Source organism: Oncorhynchus clarkii, unplaced genomic scaffold (assembly GCF_045791955.1).
Source record: "Oncorhynchus clarkii lewisi isolate Uvic-CL-2024 unplaced genomic scaffold, UVic_Ocla_1.0 unplaced_contig_417_pilon_pilon, whole genome shotgun sequence".
Classification (NCBI taxonomy): Eukaryota; Metazoa; Chordata; class Actinopteri; order Salmoniformes; family Salmonidae; genus Oncorhynchus; species Oncorhynchus clarkii.
In genome coordinates this window covers 60,528-77,039 of record NW_027258268.1, presented here as the reverse complement: position 1 = coordinate 77,039, position 16,512 = coordinate 60,528, and the positions used below count along the sequence as shown (strand labels likewise).

General features: G+C 40.7%; 1 protein-coding gene across 1 annotated transcript; it reads right to left on the bottom strand.

The window, feature by feature from the left end:
- Positions 1 to 5,817: 5,817 nt before the first annotated feature.
- Positions 5,818 to 10,348, bottom strand: LOC139396406 (zinc finger protein 180-like). The gene is made up of 3 exons (XM_071143445.1): positions 9,922 to 10,348; positions 6,629 to 6,768; positions 5,818 to 6,566 (listed from the first exon to the last, which is right to left on the bottom strand). The coding sequence occupies exons 1-3, from the start codon at positions 10,346 to 10,348 to the stop codon at positions 5,886 to 5,888; spliced, it is 1,248 nt and encodes a 415-aa protein (XP_070999546.1). The 3' UTR covers positions 5,818 to 5,885.
- Between the last annotated feature and the right edge of the window lie 6,164 nt (positions 10,349 to 16,512).

Here is a 16,512-nt window from a genome sequence, read left to right as displayed (position 1 = left end):
CCTGACCCACTAGAACACACCTCCATCTCCATTAACTACATCACACCTGCCCAGACCCACTAGAACACACCTCCATCTCCATTAACTACATCACACCTGCCCAGACCCACTAGAACACACCTCCATCTCCATTAACTACATCACACCTGCCCAGACCCACTAGAACACACCTCCATCTCCATTAACTACATCACACCTGCCCCGACCCACTAGAACACACCTCCATCCCCATTAACGACATCACACCTATCCAGACCCACTAGAACACACCTCTACCTCCATTAACTACATCACACCTGCCCAGACCCACTAGAACACACCTCCATCTCCATTAACTACATCACACCTGCCCAGACCCACTAGAACACACCTCCATCTCCATTAACTACATCACACCTGCCCCGACCCACTAGAACACACCTCCATCTCCATTAACTACATCACACCTGCCCCGACCCACTAGAACACACCTCCATCTCCATTAACTACATCACACCTGCCCCGACCCACTAGAACACACCTCCATCTCCATTAACTACATCACACCTGCCCAGACCCACTAGAACACACCTCCATCTCCATTAACTACATCACACCTGCCCCGACCCACTAGAACACACCTCCATCTCCATTAACTACATCACACCTGCCCAGACCCACTAGAACACACCTCCATCTCCATTAACTACATCACACCTGCCCAGACCCACTAGAACACACCTCCATCTCCATTAACTACATCACACCTGCCCCGACCCACTAGAACACACCTCCATCTCCATTAACTACATCACACCTGCCCAGACCCACTAGAACACACCTCCATCTCCATTAACTACATCACACCTGCCCAGACCCACTAGAACACACCTCCATCTCCATTAACTACATCACACCTGCCCCGACCCACTAGAACACACCTCCATCTCCATTAACTACATCACACCTGCCCAGACCCACTAGAACACACCTCCATCTCCATTAACTACATCACACCTGCCCCGACCCACTAGAACACACCTCCATCTCCATTAACTACATCACACCTGCCCCGACCCACTAAAACACACCTCCATCTCCATTAACTACATCACACCTGCCCAGACCCACTAGAACACACCTCCATCTCCATTAACTACATCACACCTGCCCAGACCCACTAGAACACACCTCCATCTCCATTAACTACATCACACCTGCCCAGACCCACTAGAACACACCTCCATCTCCATTAACTACATCACACCTGCCCAGACCCACTAGAACACACCTCCATCTCCATTAACTACATCACACCTGCCCAGACCCACTAGAACACACCTCCATCTCCATTAACTACATCACACCTGCCCAGACCCACTAGAACACACCTCCATCTCCATTAACTACATCACACCTGCCCAGACCCACTAGAACACACCTCCATCTCCATTAACTACATCACAACTGCCCTGACCCACTAGAACACACCTCCATCTCCATTAACTACATCACACCTGCCCAGACCCACTAGAACACACCCCCATCTCCATTAACTACATCACAACTGCCCAGACCCACGAGAACACACCTCCTTCCCCATTAACTACATCACACTTGCCCAGACCCACTAGAACACACCTCCATCTCCATTAACTACATCACACCTGCCCAGACCCACTAGAACACACCTCCATCTCCATTAACTACATCACACCTGCCCAGACCCACTAGAACACACCTCCATCTCCATTAACTACATCACACCTGCCCAGACCCACTAGAACACACCTCCTTCCCCATTAACTACATCACACTTGCCCAGACCCACTAGAACACACCTCCATCTCCATTAACTACTTCACACCTGCCCAGACCCACTAGAACACACCTCCATCTCCATTAACTACATCACACCTGCCCAGACCCACTAGAACACACCTCCATCTCCATTAACTACATCACACCTGCCCAGACCCACTAGAACACACCCCAGTGGCAATTTTAGCATGTCAATCTTGGTGGGGTCTCCTCAATATTGTTTTAGATGCATGCCTGCAAGACACAACACAACAGTAAGATGTTGGCATGATCAGTCCAATCAAAGCTACCGTAACGTGATTTTACGTAATTTTATCTGTGGCCAATGACCTTGAGCCTTCTTGGAAGGCCACTTGTAATATTAACTCTATGGCAGGATGCAAAGCTCTGACATTTTGGATGTCTACCTTTACTAAGGACATAAACTTCACCACGACGTAGTGTCCCCATGAGTGACAGAACACTGAGCCAATTACAGCGCAATGCTCCTATTTTTTGCTGGCTCGCCCCACCGCCACAGAAAGCACTGAGCTAAGCTGAAACACCTGCAATTTGGAGCTGCCTTACTCAAGAAAACAAAAATATGCCATGTGTGTATGCAAATGTATTAACTCAATGATATATATATATATATTTTGACATTGTTTGCAACTGATGTGCAACACTTATTAATGCCAAATTAACATGCAAAACAGGCAAGCCCCCCCACATGTTTATATATATTTGATTTCTTGGGGGCCAAAATTCTGGGGCTCTGCCCTGAATGACAGGTCGCCACTGACACACCCCCATCTCCAGCTCCTGCATCACTCTCCGCCACATGGCCTCAAACTGCACCATTTTATTTCTCTCCATCGCCCAGAACTTTACATTTTTAGATAATAAAGAATTTGACCTTTCCGTTGAGTTTACAGTGGAAGATTGGTTGATTTCCAGTTTTTAATATTTAAGATGATTGATGAGAAAAGTATCATCCAACCAACGGGTATCTCAACACACCCTCATATTCCATGTCTTGAAATATGTAGACAGATGGATTAAACACAGTGTCTCCTGACCCCTCCTGTCTCAGCCTCCAGTATTTATGCTGCAGTAGTTTATGTGTCGGGGGGGTAGGGTCCGTTTGTTATATCTGGAGTACTTCTCCTGTCCTATTCGGTGTCCTGTGTGAATCTAAGTGTGCGTTCTCTAATTCTCTCCTTCTCTCTTTCTTTCTCTCTCTCGGAGGACCTGAGCCCTAGGACCATGCCAGAAGAGGACTGGCCACCCCACATATGCTCTCTCTAATTCTCTCTTTCTTTCTCTCTCTCTGAGGACCTGAGCCCTAGGACCATGCCCCAGGACTACCTGACATGATGACTCCTTGCTGTCCCCAGTCCACCTGACCGTGCTGCTGCTCCAGTTTCAACTGTTCTGCCTTATTATTATTCGACCATGCTGGTCATTTATGATAATTTGAACATCTTGGCCATGTTCTGTTATAATCTCCACCCGGCACAGCCAGAAGAGGACTGGCCACCCCACATAGCCTGGTTCCTCTCTAGGTTTCTTCCTAGGTTTTGGCCTTTCTAGGGAGTTTTTCCTAGCCACCGTGCTTCTACACCTGCATTGCTTGCTGTTTGGGGTTTTAGGCTGGGTTTCTGTACAGCACTTTGAGATATCAGCTGATGTACGAAGGGCTATATAAATACATTTGATTTGATTTATGATTTATTTCTGACAGTCAACTTTCTAACTCCACCCATATCTTTATGACGTCATAACATTCCCATAACATTCCCAGAAGGATTACTGAGTTATTGGTAGTTTTACACTTCAGACATGACTGCCGTTGTCCTATTCTCCCTGTGCACCTGCCAATGTAAATCCATTAAGTGAGACAAGTTACCAGACAGGACGTATTGCTAATGCTCTTCCCATTGATAACCTGAATGACAATTAACTTGTGGGTGGTGGTGGTGATGACGGCCTATTAGATGATATCGTCCATCGGGATTCCCCCCAAGAAAGAAGACGCTCTGGATTGATCACTGGGGTCAGATGTGAAGGAGGTTGATCATCAGGAGTCAGATGTGAAGGAGGAGGTTGATCATCAGGAGTTTATGTCCTATCGTTTTGTTGGACAAGTTTGCTTACCACCAAAAGAAAACAACTTCCATTTCACATAATAATCAACTACAATGCTTCACCTTCTACAGTATAAACATGGTGTAGATTGGCTGTCAACAATTAAAAACAAGAAAAATACATATATTTTTCCCCACAAGCTTCTAGAACTCCCGTCTTCCTAAAAACACACTAGCTTCTAGAACTCTCGTCTTCCTAAAACCCACTAGCTTCTAGAACTCTCGTCTTCTAAAATTCACTAGCTTCTAGTACTCTCGTCTTTCACTCACTACCTTCTAGAACTCTTGTCCCCTTAGAACGAGTCCAAACAAAACTCATCTCCAATACAGAAAAACGTGTCAAAATAAATTGTGATCCATGGAAAAGCACTGGCTAAACGCAAAACACAAATATTTTTGACTGCCCACCCTTGAAACAATCAGCAACCAAGTTGTCCTTACCACCGACATGTCTGAGTTCAAGAGGAAACTCCTGTAATATCCGTAGTAACTTTCTACCTCACTGCAGAGCTTCTCTCTCTCTTCTCAGGGTTCACTCGATAGGCATGTTGTAGGATCGGGGCCCAGTCTCCAATATTTGGGGCCCAGTCTCTAGTACATTTGGGTTGGCACATCTGAGAATGATCCCTGATATTATAAAAGCAGGGCAACAATGTCAATATAATTGTACCCAAAAATTGTCAGTTGGTTGCATAAATAATTCTTAATACTAAATGTTACATTAATTATAAATATGAAAACCAAATGTACACCCCTTTGTTAATATGTAATAATTAACATAATGGTGAGGCATGGAATAATAAAACATGTATCTTTTGTCAGGCTGAATGTTTGAAATATGAGTAGGTGATTTGAGTCATGCTTCTTCAGTAGTGGAATAAAGACAATTAGCACTTGAGTGTTGTCAAGAAATGCTGGAGTGATGTAGGATTGTTAATAAAATTGATTATAGACCAATGTATTATACTGCGACCATGTGTATAGGCTGCAAGTACCTTGAAATTAAGTTGTTTTAAAGTTGTTGAAAAAAACAACCCAAAACAACATTTTCAACTTTCCCATTCAACTACAACCGAACGCATATTGGACGTTGGGCATAGCCTTCTTTTCAATGTCTTTCCAATTACATTTTTCCCCCCCAAGTTTCCAAATCAATAACTGTCACAAGAATGCCTAGTTCCAATGATATGAACTCAAAACTCACAATCTACTTTGACCAATTCCCCAGTCAGACTGCTGGGGGTTGTAAGGCCCCTTCATAGAAGAATTGGACAAAGTCCCAGAATTTCTGCAAAAGGTAAGTTCTTTATTATTTATTCCGAAAATCATACAAGCACATAGCCTTTTATACCTCACATTTGGTCATATAAATACCCCTACTCTTCTCAAACACTGTCAATGCTGTTTTACAAGTCTTCTCCAACACATACATTGCTTATCATATCCTGAAACATGTTACATAATCTACTGCAAGCCTAACGGTTTCTCCCCTCCCTGGGTGGGGAGACCTCCTTCCTGTTATCAGTTTTACAGTGGTCACAAGTTGTCTGTCACAAGCTGTCTGTTAACAGTTCCTCTTTTCCTTGAATGTCTCACTTGAATTGCTAAATAGTAAAGTCTTAACTTGTCCTACGCACACACATTAGAGAATTACAGTCTATTAATTCTAATTCTTTACACAGTTATACGTTTCAGGGTGGAATCCTTTAGTCATTACCTTAAACATACGTGGTCAGTGTAACAACTCTTTTTGTTGTCACTTTTTGTTAAATCTCATAAATAAAGGATTCTACATTGTGACATCATAGTACTCTTTCAATTCAGAGCCTAGATTTTTCCCCTGAGGCTAATATCCATTTAATGTGGAAATTAATAGAACAGGGAGGGGAGAAACATTTAGGGTTCTACATTGTGACATTATGTTAAAACATTCTACATTGTGACATTATTTCATTGATATCATGAAACAACTCCTTCATGTATTTTCTGATGTTTAATCAGAGATCTTTTACCAGAGTATCTCTTCCCACATTGATTACAGCTATAAGGTTTCTCTCCTGTGTGTGTCCGCTGGTGTATAGTCAGATAGCTAGATGTCGTAAAACTCTTCCCACATTGAGCACAGCTAAACGGTTTCTCTCCTGTGTGTATTCTCTGGTGTAAAGTCAGATGGTCAGATCTAGTAAAACTCTTCCCACATTGATCACAGCTATAAGATTTCTCTCCTGTGTGTATCCTCTGGTGTAAAGTCAGATGGTCAGATCTAGTAAAACTCTTCCCACATTGTTCACAGCTATAAGACTTCTCTCCTGTGTGTATTCTCTGGTGTAAAGTCAGATGGTCAGATCGAGTAAAACTCTTCCCACATTGATCACAGCTATACAATTTCTCTCCTGTGTGTGTTCTCTGGTGTAACGTCAGCTGGCCAGATGAAGTAAAACTCTTCCCACATTGATCACAGTTATAAGGTTTCTCTCCTGTGTGTGTTCTCTTGTGTACAATGAGATAGCTAGATGAAGAAAAACTCTTCCCACATTGAGCACAGCCATATGGTTTGTCTCTTTTGTGTAATCTTTGATGTATTTTAAGTTTTACTGAAGAGTTTAATCTTTTACCATAGTCAGAGCAGCAGTGAGATTTCTCTCCTGTGTGTACTCGCTGGTGTATTTTAAGTTCTGATGAAGATTTGCAACCTTTCCCACAGTCAGAGAGCAGAAGTGAGATTTCTTCCCTGTGGGTCTCTGCTGGTGTTTCTTGAGGAGTTCTGATCTGGAGAGACTTTTCTCTGTCTCATGATGTTGTTGAGGCTCCCCAGAGGATCCACGATAGTCACATCTCTCTCCTGTGTGAACAACAAGGTCAGACAGATGTTTAAAGGCCCACAACACCAGAACTCCACTGTTTATTTGAGGTAAAAGGTGATGCCCAGAGCATCCCCATGAAGTTGTACAACAATTGACATCTGTTAAATTATTTTACAATTGTCTTAAGACAGTCAAAACCTAAGCAGTGTGGCAGACGACCTTTGGTCTCCAAAAAAAGGCCCCTTTCTGTGTTTGCTAAAATTGCGGCATGAGGGCGACGCACACACAATTTGATTGCAGAAGCTCCCCCATGCTAATGAGGAAACCGATGTAGTATATCTGCCTGGAGCAAAAATGGTGAGCAGATTTTCGTTTTCACAATGTATTCTGAAGATTACAGTGCAAGATCAGGATGCTACTGAAGGAAACTCACATTAAGCTCTGTGTCTATTCACTAATTCACCACCGTGGGAGGAAACTCAGGGGAGTTCTCATAGACTGACAGAAAAAATAGCCTCCATTTACAGGTTGCTTATAAGTGCATTTCACATTACTTTTTGGAATATAATTGTAAGGCTCGCTTGAATCTCCTGCTTAATATGTTTGTGTTATCGTCGCAAATAAACTGCTTTATACTTATAAAACACTTCAACCAGTAAAATGCTCTTTAGCTAGCTTTGCCATCAGCCTGGCAATGAGGGTTTGTACATTAAGTGTTTATAACAAATTGGCCCATAACTTCACCTAACAATAACATAGACCTACTGTAGGACCCATAACTTCCCCGAACCACAATAACTACAGACATACTAGAGCACGTGTGTGTTGTACAATAGCCTATCCATCAAGGAACAGTTCTCCACAAATTATGAGCTAAGTATCTCTGTGTCCAAACAGACTAACAAGACCCTACTGTAAATCAAGCAGACAATAACAAATTATAAACATCAATTTGTTAGGGATGTTGGATCCAACGTGGAGCACGGCATAACTGTCTTTACCAGAGTAATGAATGAAGAAGCACTTTGGTTGTTGTCGTGATGTTTGTCATTTGACTGTCATTCAGAAAATGATTTCCTGGATCAGCTGATCAGTTTTCTGAATGACAGATTGTCGAACATGTGACTGTAACTAAACAGCTACAGTATTAAGAATTATGTGTAATTATTGAAGAACCGCATTAATGACAGTATTGATTTGGGTGTTGTCAATAAAGTTAAGGTGACTCTCGGTTAGAATCATTGGATTTAGCAAACTCTGAAATGATTTAGGATCTGTGCCCATGAAAACTGTTTTCCCAGCGTAACATAAGGAGACACTAAATGTTACGTAGGTAGAGAGCATTTCAGAGATCTGAATACAAAAAACTGTCCGACAGCAAGATCCAGTATTTAAGTTCCTCACATGACAAGCTTAACGTTATGACTATAACTAATGTTCCCTCTACTTACTCAACATACCATGGGGAAATACAATCATTCCTCATGCCGACGCAAACGGATACTAAATGAAAAGGCCCCTGGCAGACCACCCAGACCTGACCCAGACCACCCAGACCACCCAGACCACCCAGACCACCCAGACCTGACCCAGACCACCCAGACCACCCAGACCACCCAGACCACCCAGACCACCCAGACCTGACCCAGACCACCCAGACCACCCAGACCACCCAAACCACACAGACCACCCAGACCACACAGACCACCCAGACCTGACCCCGCAAGATGAGTCAGTTTATTCATTGTCTTTTGTTTGAAACACTCCTGTCAATGTTGAGTAAGGACACACACCCAATTACGCATATAGAAGTTGGACGAGTCTACCTGGCCTGGGCACAAATGTAGGCCTATAAATGTGCCCACTTGGGGATGTCTGATAGTATTTCTGATTGTCTTAACGCACCACCACTAATGAGTTGTGGAGCTTCTCAAAGCAAATGTATCTTCACCTCAAACAGCAAGTAAACAAAGTCTAATCAAAATCAATTGCAAATGAGAATAGTTCCTCAAAGTATTTTTGTAAAATATTTCCAGCTCTCGCCCTTTCGATAACCACTCGGCATAAAAGGGAAAAATGTAATGCTCTGATCCAGTGGAAATGTCATAAAATACCTGATTACTTCTTAGCCCCTTTCACAAATAGCCGACAACTGTGTCTGTCCAGAACTCACTGGCACGGGAAACTGAGAGCCCAGAATATCTTATACAATGTTTCAAGTTCATTGTAGACAGGCCATGTGATTTATAGTATATTTATTTGCAATGCTTTTATTTGTTGGCTTTATGTAGACTATTTGTTTACATAGTTGGCAATGGCAATAAAAGTTACTTATAATTTTAATTTAGATAGAATGTAGATTAATCACAGACAATGATTTTGAGATACTATTATAAATCAAATGAAACTGTTCCACGAAAATGTGCATGTAAAAATCATAACTGGCACGCAGACTGGTAGAAATTTACAAAGGCCACCAGGAGGAGGTGGTTCGGTTAGAGTCTTTTCTCTTCTGGTTAGACTATATTGATGTAATGGCATGAAAATAATCTGGCTGAATATTATACAATGACTTATCAACAGCTCTAACAATTTGACCTCCGCAGGAAATCTACACTGGTCATTCTAGAATATACTATATATCCTAGAAACCTGGTTAAACTATCATTATGACCTCATGGATGAATTCTAGAATATACTATATAGCCTATAAACCTGGTTAAACTATCATTATGACATCATAGATGAATTCTAGAATATATCCTAGAAACATGGTTTAACTATTATTATAACATCATGGATGAATTCTAGAATATACTATATAGCCTCGAAATTAAACTATAATTTTGACCTCATGGATGGCCAGTCTTTGTCCAAAAATAAAAATCTTTACACTCTCTTTGGATAATTAATTCCAATCATTTAAAAGTTAACAGCGGGTATTTTGCATGTACGTTTAAGTATTTTGATATGTTCACAAATCTACAAAACAGCCGTTTTGGGGTTCTGATGGGGTACAACAGTTGAACTAAGCTCATGAGGCATGTGTTATATTCTTCAAGAATCAATGACTATAAATAAATAATTTAAAAGTAAAAAAATGGATGTAGCATTGCAGATTTCCCCTTTAACACCAAACATCAGCCCAACAACTGCAGAGTTTGTGCCTCTGTTTTTAAGACTGTACTTACTAGTGTTAATCAGGGCCCGGTTTCTCAAAACCATCTTACGGCTAAGTTCATTGTTAGAACCATCGGACGCCTGAAGATGCGTTTGGGAAACCGGGCCCAGATATCCAGTTTCCTCATCTTCTTCCTCCTCCTTTTTGGATGTGACAGTCACCTCCTCCTCCTCCTCTTTCACTCCAAAAACCGCATCCTCCTCTTTCTCTTCCTCCTCTTCTTTTACTGTAACATCCTCCTCCTCTTTCACTCTGAACGTATCTTCCTCTTCTTTCACTGAAACGTCTTCCTCTTTCTCTTCTTCTTTCACCGTAACAGCCTCACCCTCTACTTGTTTTTGTATTGTAACTTCCTCCTCCTCTTTCACCAGAGCTTCTTTCTCCGTCCAGCAGACCTCCTCTTCTTTATCAGGAGGAGAGCAGCTTAGTGAAGTCATGGTCAGAGATGTTAGCTAGCTAGGCTAATGCTAACTTAACCAGCCCCTAAACTGACTAATAACAACACCGTAAATATGAAATTAAATCATTAAATTAAATCGGATAACTAACTAGACGACAGTAGTGAGTTTAAAATACAGTGGCTAATAAACACTAAAGCGTCTAAAGAGCTTTATTGGTTCGTCTATTTTGTCTAGCAAGCTACCGAGGTGTCTAACGAACTGTTGCTGCTGTTGAAAGAAGCGTTCCGTCCACTACATTATACGTCACACCAGCAGCATCGCCTTAAATTCCCAGACCGCCATCTGCTGACTGGAGTGGGTAACGCAGTTGAGTAAAATGTATATTTTATCTTCAGACAACAAGTTAAAGTGTAGAAAGCAGGAGTTTTTACTCACCAGTGTAACAATACAGTGTGGCTAAAGACTTAGTAAGCTAGTTGTAATCACTTTATGGTTACCTATAAGGACAAACAGTTATGTTTTTGCGTTATTACATATTTATTAACTTATTTCGGGCAATCTTCTAAACTACCCACAATGCACTAATATCCCAACCTTATATGGATGATCAACTCTGTGCTACCGAGTTTGTATGCCAGTGTAACGACCGAGGTAAAGACAGTTTGAAGTTGGATATTAGACAGATATTCACGCTTTTTAACCTCAATAGCTTTCAAACCACTTGAGCCACAAACTCCAAATAAGTGTCATGATGTTGGAAATATTGCGTACAACATTGCACAGTTCTTATTTTCACGATTTGGACATTAATTCTCTTTCCAAAGCTAATAAACATGTGGAAATGTGAGCAATATTTTGTATTCCTTGTTGAATTAGTTAGGGAGCGTAAACAAAGTACAAACTTTTTTTACATTCAAATTTCAATAGGTCCTTGGTCATGTGATCTACTGACTTCAAACAAGGTTCAGAATGTCCACTGACTACACTTCTATATTGCACAAACTTTAGTTTGTCCATTTTCATCTCAAAAGGTTTTACATTAAAAAAAAATAATAATTAAAAATTCAATAGCTCCTTGGTCGTGTGACCTATTGTCTGCTGACTACCCTTCCATATTGCACAGTCTGGTTTGTGTAGTGTAAAATCACAAGGTGTAACATACATTTTTCATAGTTTCAAATTTGCAATAGCTCCTTGGTCATGTCAATTACACACCTAAGAAGCGTGCAGTGTATTGCATAACCCATATTGCATAACCTCTAGTCATGTCTCTTCTATATTGTTGCACATTAATATTAGTTTGACAGTTAGATGGTTCAGTCCAGTGTTGTGTTTACCCTTTTCTTTAATGTTTAATTGGTAGTTCTAAGTACTGTACTGCTGGTCAATACATATACTGAACAGGGATGGAGAGTTAGCTGGTGAGGTAGGCTGGTCAATGCATATACTGAACAGGGATGGAGAGTTAGCTGGTGAGGTAGGCTGGTCAATACATATACTGAACAGGGATGGAGAGTTAGCTGGTGAGGTAGGCTGGTCAATACAAATACTGAACAGGGATGGAGAGTTAGCTGGTGAGGTGGGCTGGTCAATACAAATACTGAACAGGGATGGAGAGTTAGCTGGTGAGGTGGGCTGCAGTGGGTTTACTGGCCAATACAAATACTGAACATGTAACCACAGTAATGGTGGCCAGAAAATCAATGATTAAAAATGTAACATTGACAAATTAAACAGAAATTGTAGACCTTTAATCTTTTCCAACATGTCAACAGACACTTAACTTCAAATAAGTATGAAACATTTCACCATGTTAACTTCCTCTTTATCCCTGGTTGATGTACATGTCAGTGTTAACTTCCTCTTTATCCCTGGTCGATGTACATGTCAGTGTTAACTTCCTCTTTATCCCTGGTTGATGTACACGTCAGTGTTAACTTCCTCTTTATCCCTGGTTGATGTACATGTCAGTGTTAACTTCCTCTTTATCCCTGGTTGATGTACATGTCAGTGTTAACTTCCTCTTTATCCCTGGTTGATGTACATGTCAGTGTTAACTTCCTCTTTATCCCTGGTTGATGTACACGTCAGTGTTAACTTCCTCTTTATCCCTGGTTGATGTACATGTCAGTGTTAACTTCCTCTTTATCCCTGGTTGATGTACATGTCAGTGTTAACTTCCTCTGTATCCCTGGTTGATGTACATGTCAGTGTTAACTTCCTCTTTATCCCTGGTTGATGTACATGTCAGTGTTAACTTCCTCTTTATCCCTGGTCGATGTACATGTCAGTGTTAACTTCCTCTTTATCCCTGGTTGATGTACATGTCAGTGTTAACTTCCTCTTTATCCCTGGTTGATGTACATGTCAGTGTTAACTTCCTCTTTATCCCTGGTTGATGTACATGTCAGTGTTAACTTCCTCTTTATCCCTGGTTGATGTACATGTCAGTGTTAACTTCCTCTTTATCCCTGGTTGATGTACATGTCAGTGTTAACTTCCTCTTTATCCCTGGTTGATGTACATGTCAGTGTTAACTTCCTCTTTATCCCTGGTTGATGTACATGTCAGTGTTAACTTCCTCTTTATCCCTGGTTGATGTACATGTCAGTGTTAACTTCCTCTTTATCCCTGGTTGATGTACATGTCAGTGTTAACTTCCTCTTTATCCCTGGTTGATGTACATGTCAGTGTTAACTTCCTCTTTATCCCTGGTTGATGTACATGTCAGAGCCTCTTCAGTGTGGATGGGGTAGAGCAGACATTTTCAACAACAAAGACAGCACTTCCAGTTTGTGTTCTTTACTCTGGTGAACTCTTTGGTCTTCATTCCGAGGCACAGCACATGGAACCCCCGTTGGCAAAGCATTCAATCTAAAACAAAGCGGAACACGTTAGAAGTAATATCAAATATCGATGCAGTATGACGAATTAGCCATCCATTGTGTTATATCATAAATTGTCTTACATGCCGTCACTGTTGTCAAAAGTTTATAAACATGTTAAATAAAGTTACTAACCCTGTCAGTCTGGGCCACATCCAGGTTCTTCATCAGTGGCACACATGAAGCAGGCTTTTTTGAACTCTGAAATCATAGGCATGAACTGAACATGTGGCTGTCCCACACAACTACATAAAAATAAAGAATTGACATTTACTTTGAATTAAATGTCATTACATACCAGACATTTTTAGTATATCCTCAGCCATTTATTTCTGCAGTTGCTCCATGTGTTTTTTGAAGGTTCCATATCAATTTGGGATGTTGGGGAAGTTCTGTGCAACTTCCTTGGCCATCTACACCAAAAAATATAAAATAGAGTTTTTGACCTAATTGTCACATAACAGCTAACACTTCATTATTGAAAATATAACTATCAAACCTACATTACAAAGACCCCACAGCTATTTTAGATGTGTTTTAAATGTCATGAAAAGCACTTTACAAAGTAATTTTATTATTTATTATAGTCTGACATGTCTGCAGAAATGTTGCAATTTTGTAATGTGTTTTTTTGGGGGGTAAATTGTTTTGTAAATATTAATTCACATTTGTGCTGCCACTAAATAAACAATGAATTATTTAAGTCAATATTGTCAATATTATTATAATCTGTTTTTATAATGGAGGGAGGGTGGACAGGGAGTTAAAAAAGGAACCCCAAAAGGTTCCTTGAGCAACCATGATAAGGGGTTCTTCAAATAACTTTTTTAGCTTTTTGTCTGAAAGTATAAACCTCATCTTTATCAAATTATCCATTAAAGATACCAATTTAAAACCTACGTTTGTCTACATATGGGTTGTTTAAATTGTATCTAATTATATTCCCAGTTTTACTTTATCAAATCTGTAGTAATCATTATACACACATACAATTCATCATCTTTTCCTATATTTACAGAATCCATATAAAACGTAAGAAATTCTCAGCGACTTGCGACAACCATTCAATTTGCTTTTTCAAGGACTCTCCATAGCTAAGAAGCAACTCTCCAAACATACTCCCAGCAGAATAAAAAAATAAACTTTTGTTTCCCAGACAAAGACCATAGGATCCTCAACTGTTCTCTAACCTCCCAGAGACCACGGCAAAATCAAGACTCCCAGGAACTATAAACCTCCCGCTGCTTTCTAAAATATCATCCCGTTTATTATCCAAATTTCAATAATCTGAGTAATCATATTTCTATATGTTACTATCCAAACGTCAGATTAACACTCATTTCCACATTCACACAACTCTCATATCAGTCACACAATGCTATTCCCAAACATACCTAATCAATTAGTTTTTCAACAATATTTTTACCTTCAGGAATATTTTCACAATTCTATCTCATGGTTAGTTCCTAGAATAATGCAACTCATACATTTATACTCAGAGCCTGTTTACACCCCCACACAGGAGTACACACTCAGGTCCTGACTCGGCCCTGTTTACGCCTCCAAGGTGCCCCCTCGCATAGGAATACACACTCCGAGCCTCCTGACTGGGCCCTGTTTACACCCCCACACAGGAGTACACACTCAGGTCCTGACTCGGCCCGGTTTACGCCTCCAAGGTGCCCCCTCACACAGGAATATACACTCAGAGCCTACGAGGATATTCTAAAAACTCACTTTAAAAAAAACTAGGTGTATAGAATCTGCTCGCTGCCTCAGGTGGGTCCATCTGCTCCGTTCCCGAAGTGTGGTCTCCATGAGATTCCAAGTTTGAGGGATCCCTCAAGGACGATTTACCCAGGTCGTCAGGAGCGGTCACCAAGTCAAGATTCACATTGCCAAATGTGGTTGTAAATTTCTTTAATATCAAATGAGAAACTTATCACACAAGTCAGATGTATTCTTAAACTAAATCTTTATTCACTTATTAATAAGGGAGCAGGTCAATACAACACACACATATAAAGTGAATTAATTGAGTGCTCTACGATAATATTGGCTGGTCAACAAATCACCCCCAGATGATTCGTTGAGAGCCACGAGACAAAAGTACAAAGGTATTTTATAGCTAAGATACACCCCTTTCAACCTATATGACCAACAGATGTATGGAACGGGTCACAAGGTTAAGATTTGTATGAAAGATACTGTCTGCTGAGAATTATAAGCATCTGCTGTAAAAACAGTACTCTGAGTAGAAACCAGGGTCTGGCCCTGGGGTCATCTCTCCCTGGTAACATATAGAACAGAAACATTAACTCATAATCTGGAATACTGTCTCTTTAGGTTTTAATCACCCAAAAGACATTGTAAATCTCCTGTCAGTGTTTCCTCCCAGAGGCCCATCCTCAGTAGAACACACAGACACAATAGTTCTAAGAAACCTCTATTCTGTTGCATAAAACAACCATTTGATACAATAAAAGTACAATAACATAATGTTGAAGTTTTGCTCTCAGTGTCCACTGAAAGTTGACTAGTAACAACAACTGGGACCTAAAAGACACCCACCATGAGACCCACTAAATCTGCCCAAGAAGAGGCAAACAAGAGAAAAACCCACAACAAACTTAAAAACAGGAAGCAAACCAAAACGGTAGTGCAACTAAAGGTTTTGATTTGTCACATCTATCAAGACAACTGGAGCACTGGGCCAGACACTCTTAAATAGAACCTTGACCAGCTCAGGTGAAAAACCTTCTCACTAACGAGATGGACAAGCCAGCACAGGTGTAACACATACTGACTAACGAGGTGACACCAATCAGTGCGTCCTACGTGCTAACGAGATAGACGTGCTAAAGTCCAACCTCAAAACATAAATGGAAAAACCAAAGCCTGTATCACCTTCCCCCTTAAGACAACAAACATATCCTATATTTCTGTTGGACACTTTTGCTCACCACTAACAGAAAACAACTTCCATTTCACATTATAATCAACTACAATGCTTCACCTTCACCAATATAAACATGGTGTCTACTGGCTGTCAACAATTAAAAACAAGAAAAAACACCTATTCCTAAATATTAATAAACAATTATGTTATTTTTTTCTCCTTTTTCTTTCTATAGAATCCTACAACTCACTAGCTTCTAGAACTCTCGTCTTCCTAAAACTCACTAGCTTCTAGAACTCTCGTCTTCCTAAAACTCACTAGCTTCTAGAACTCTCGTCCTCTTGGAACGAGCCCAAACAAAACTCAAATCAAAATTGTATTAGTCACATGCACCGAATACAACAGTGAAATGCTTC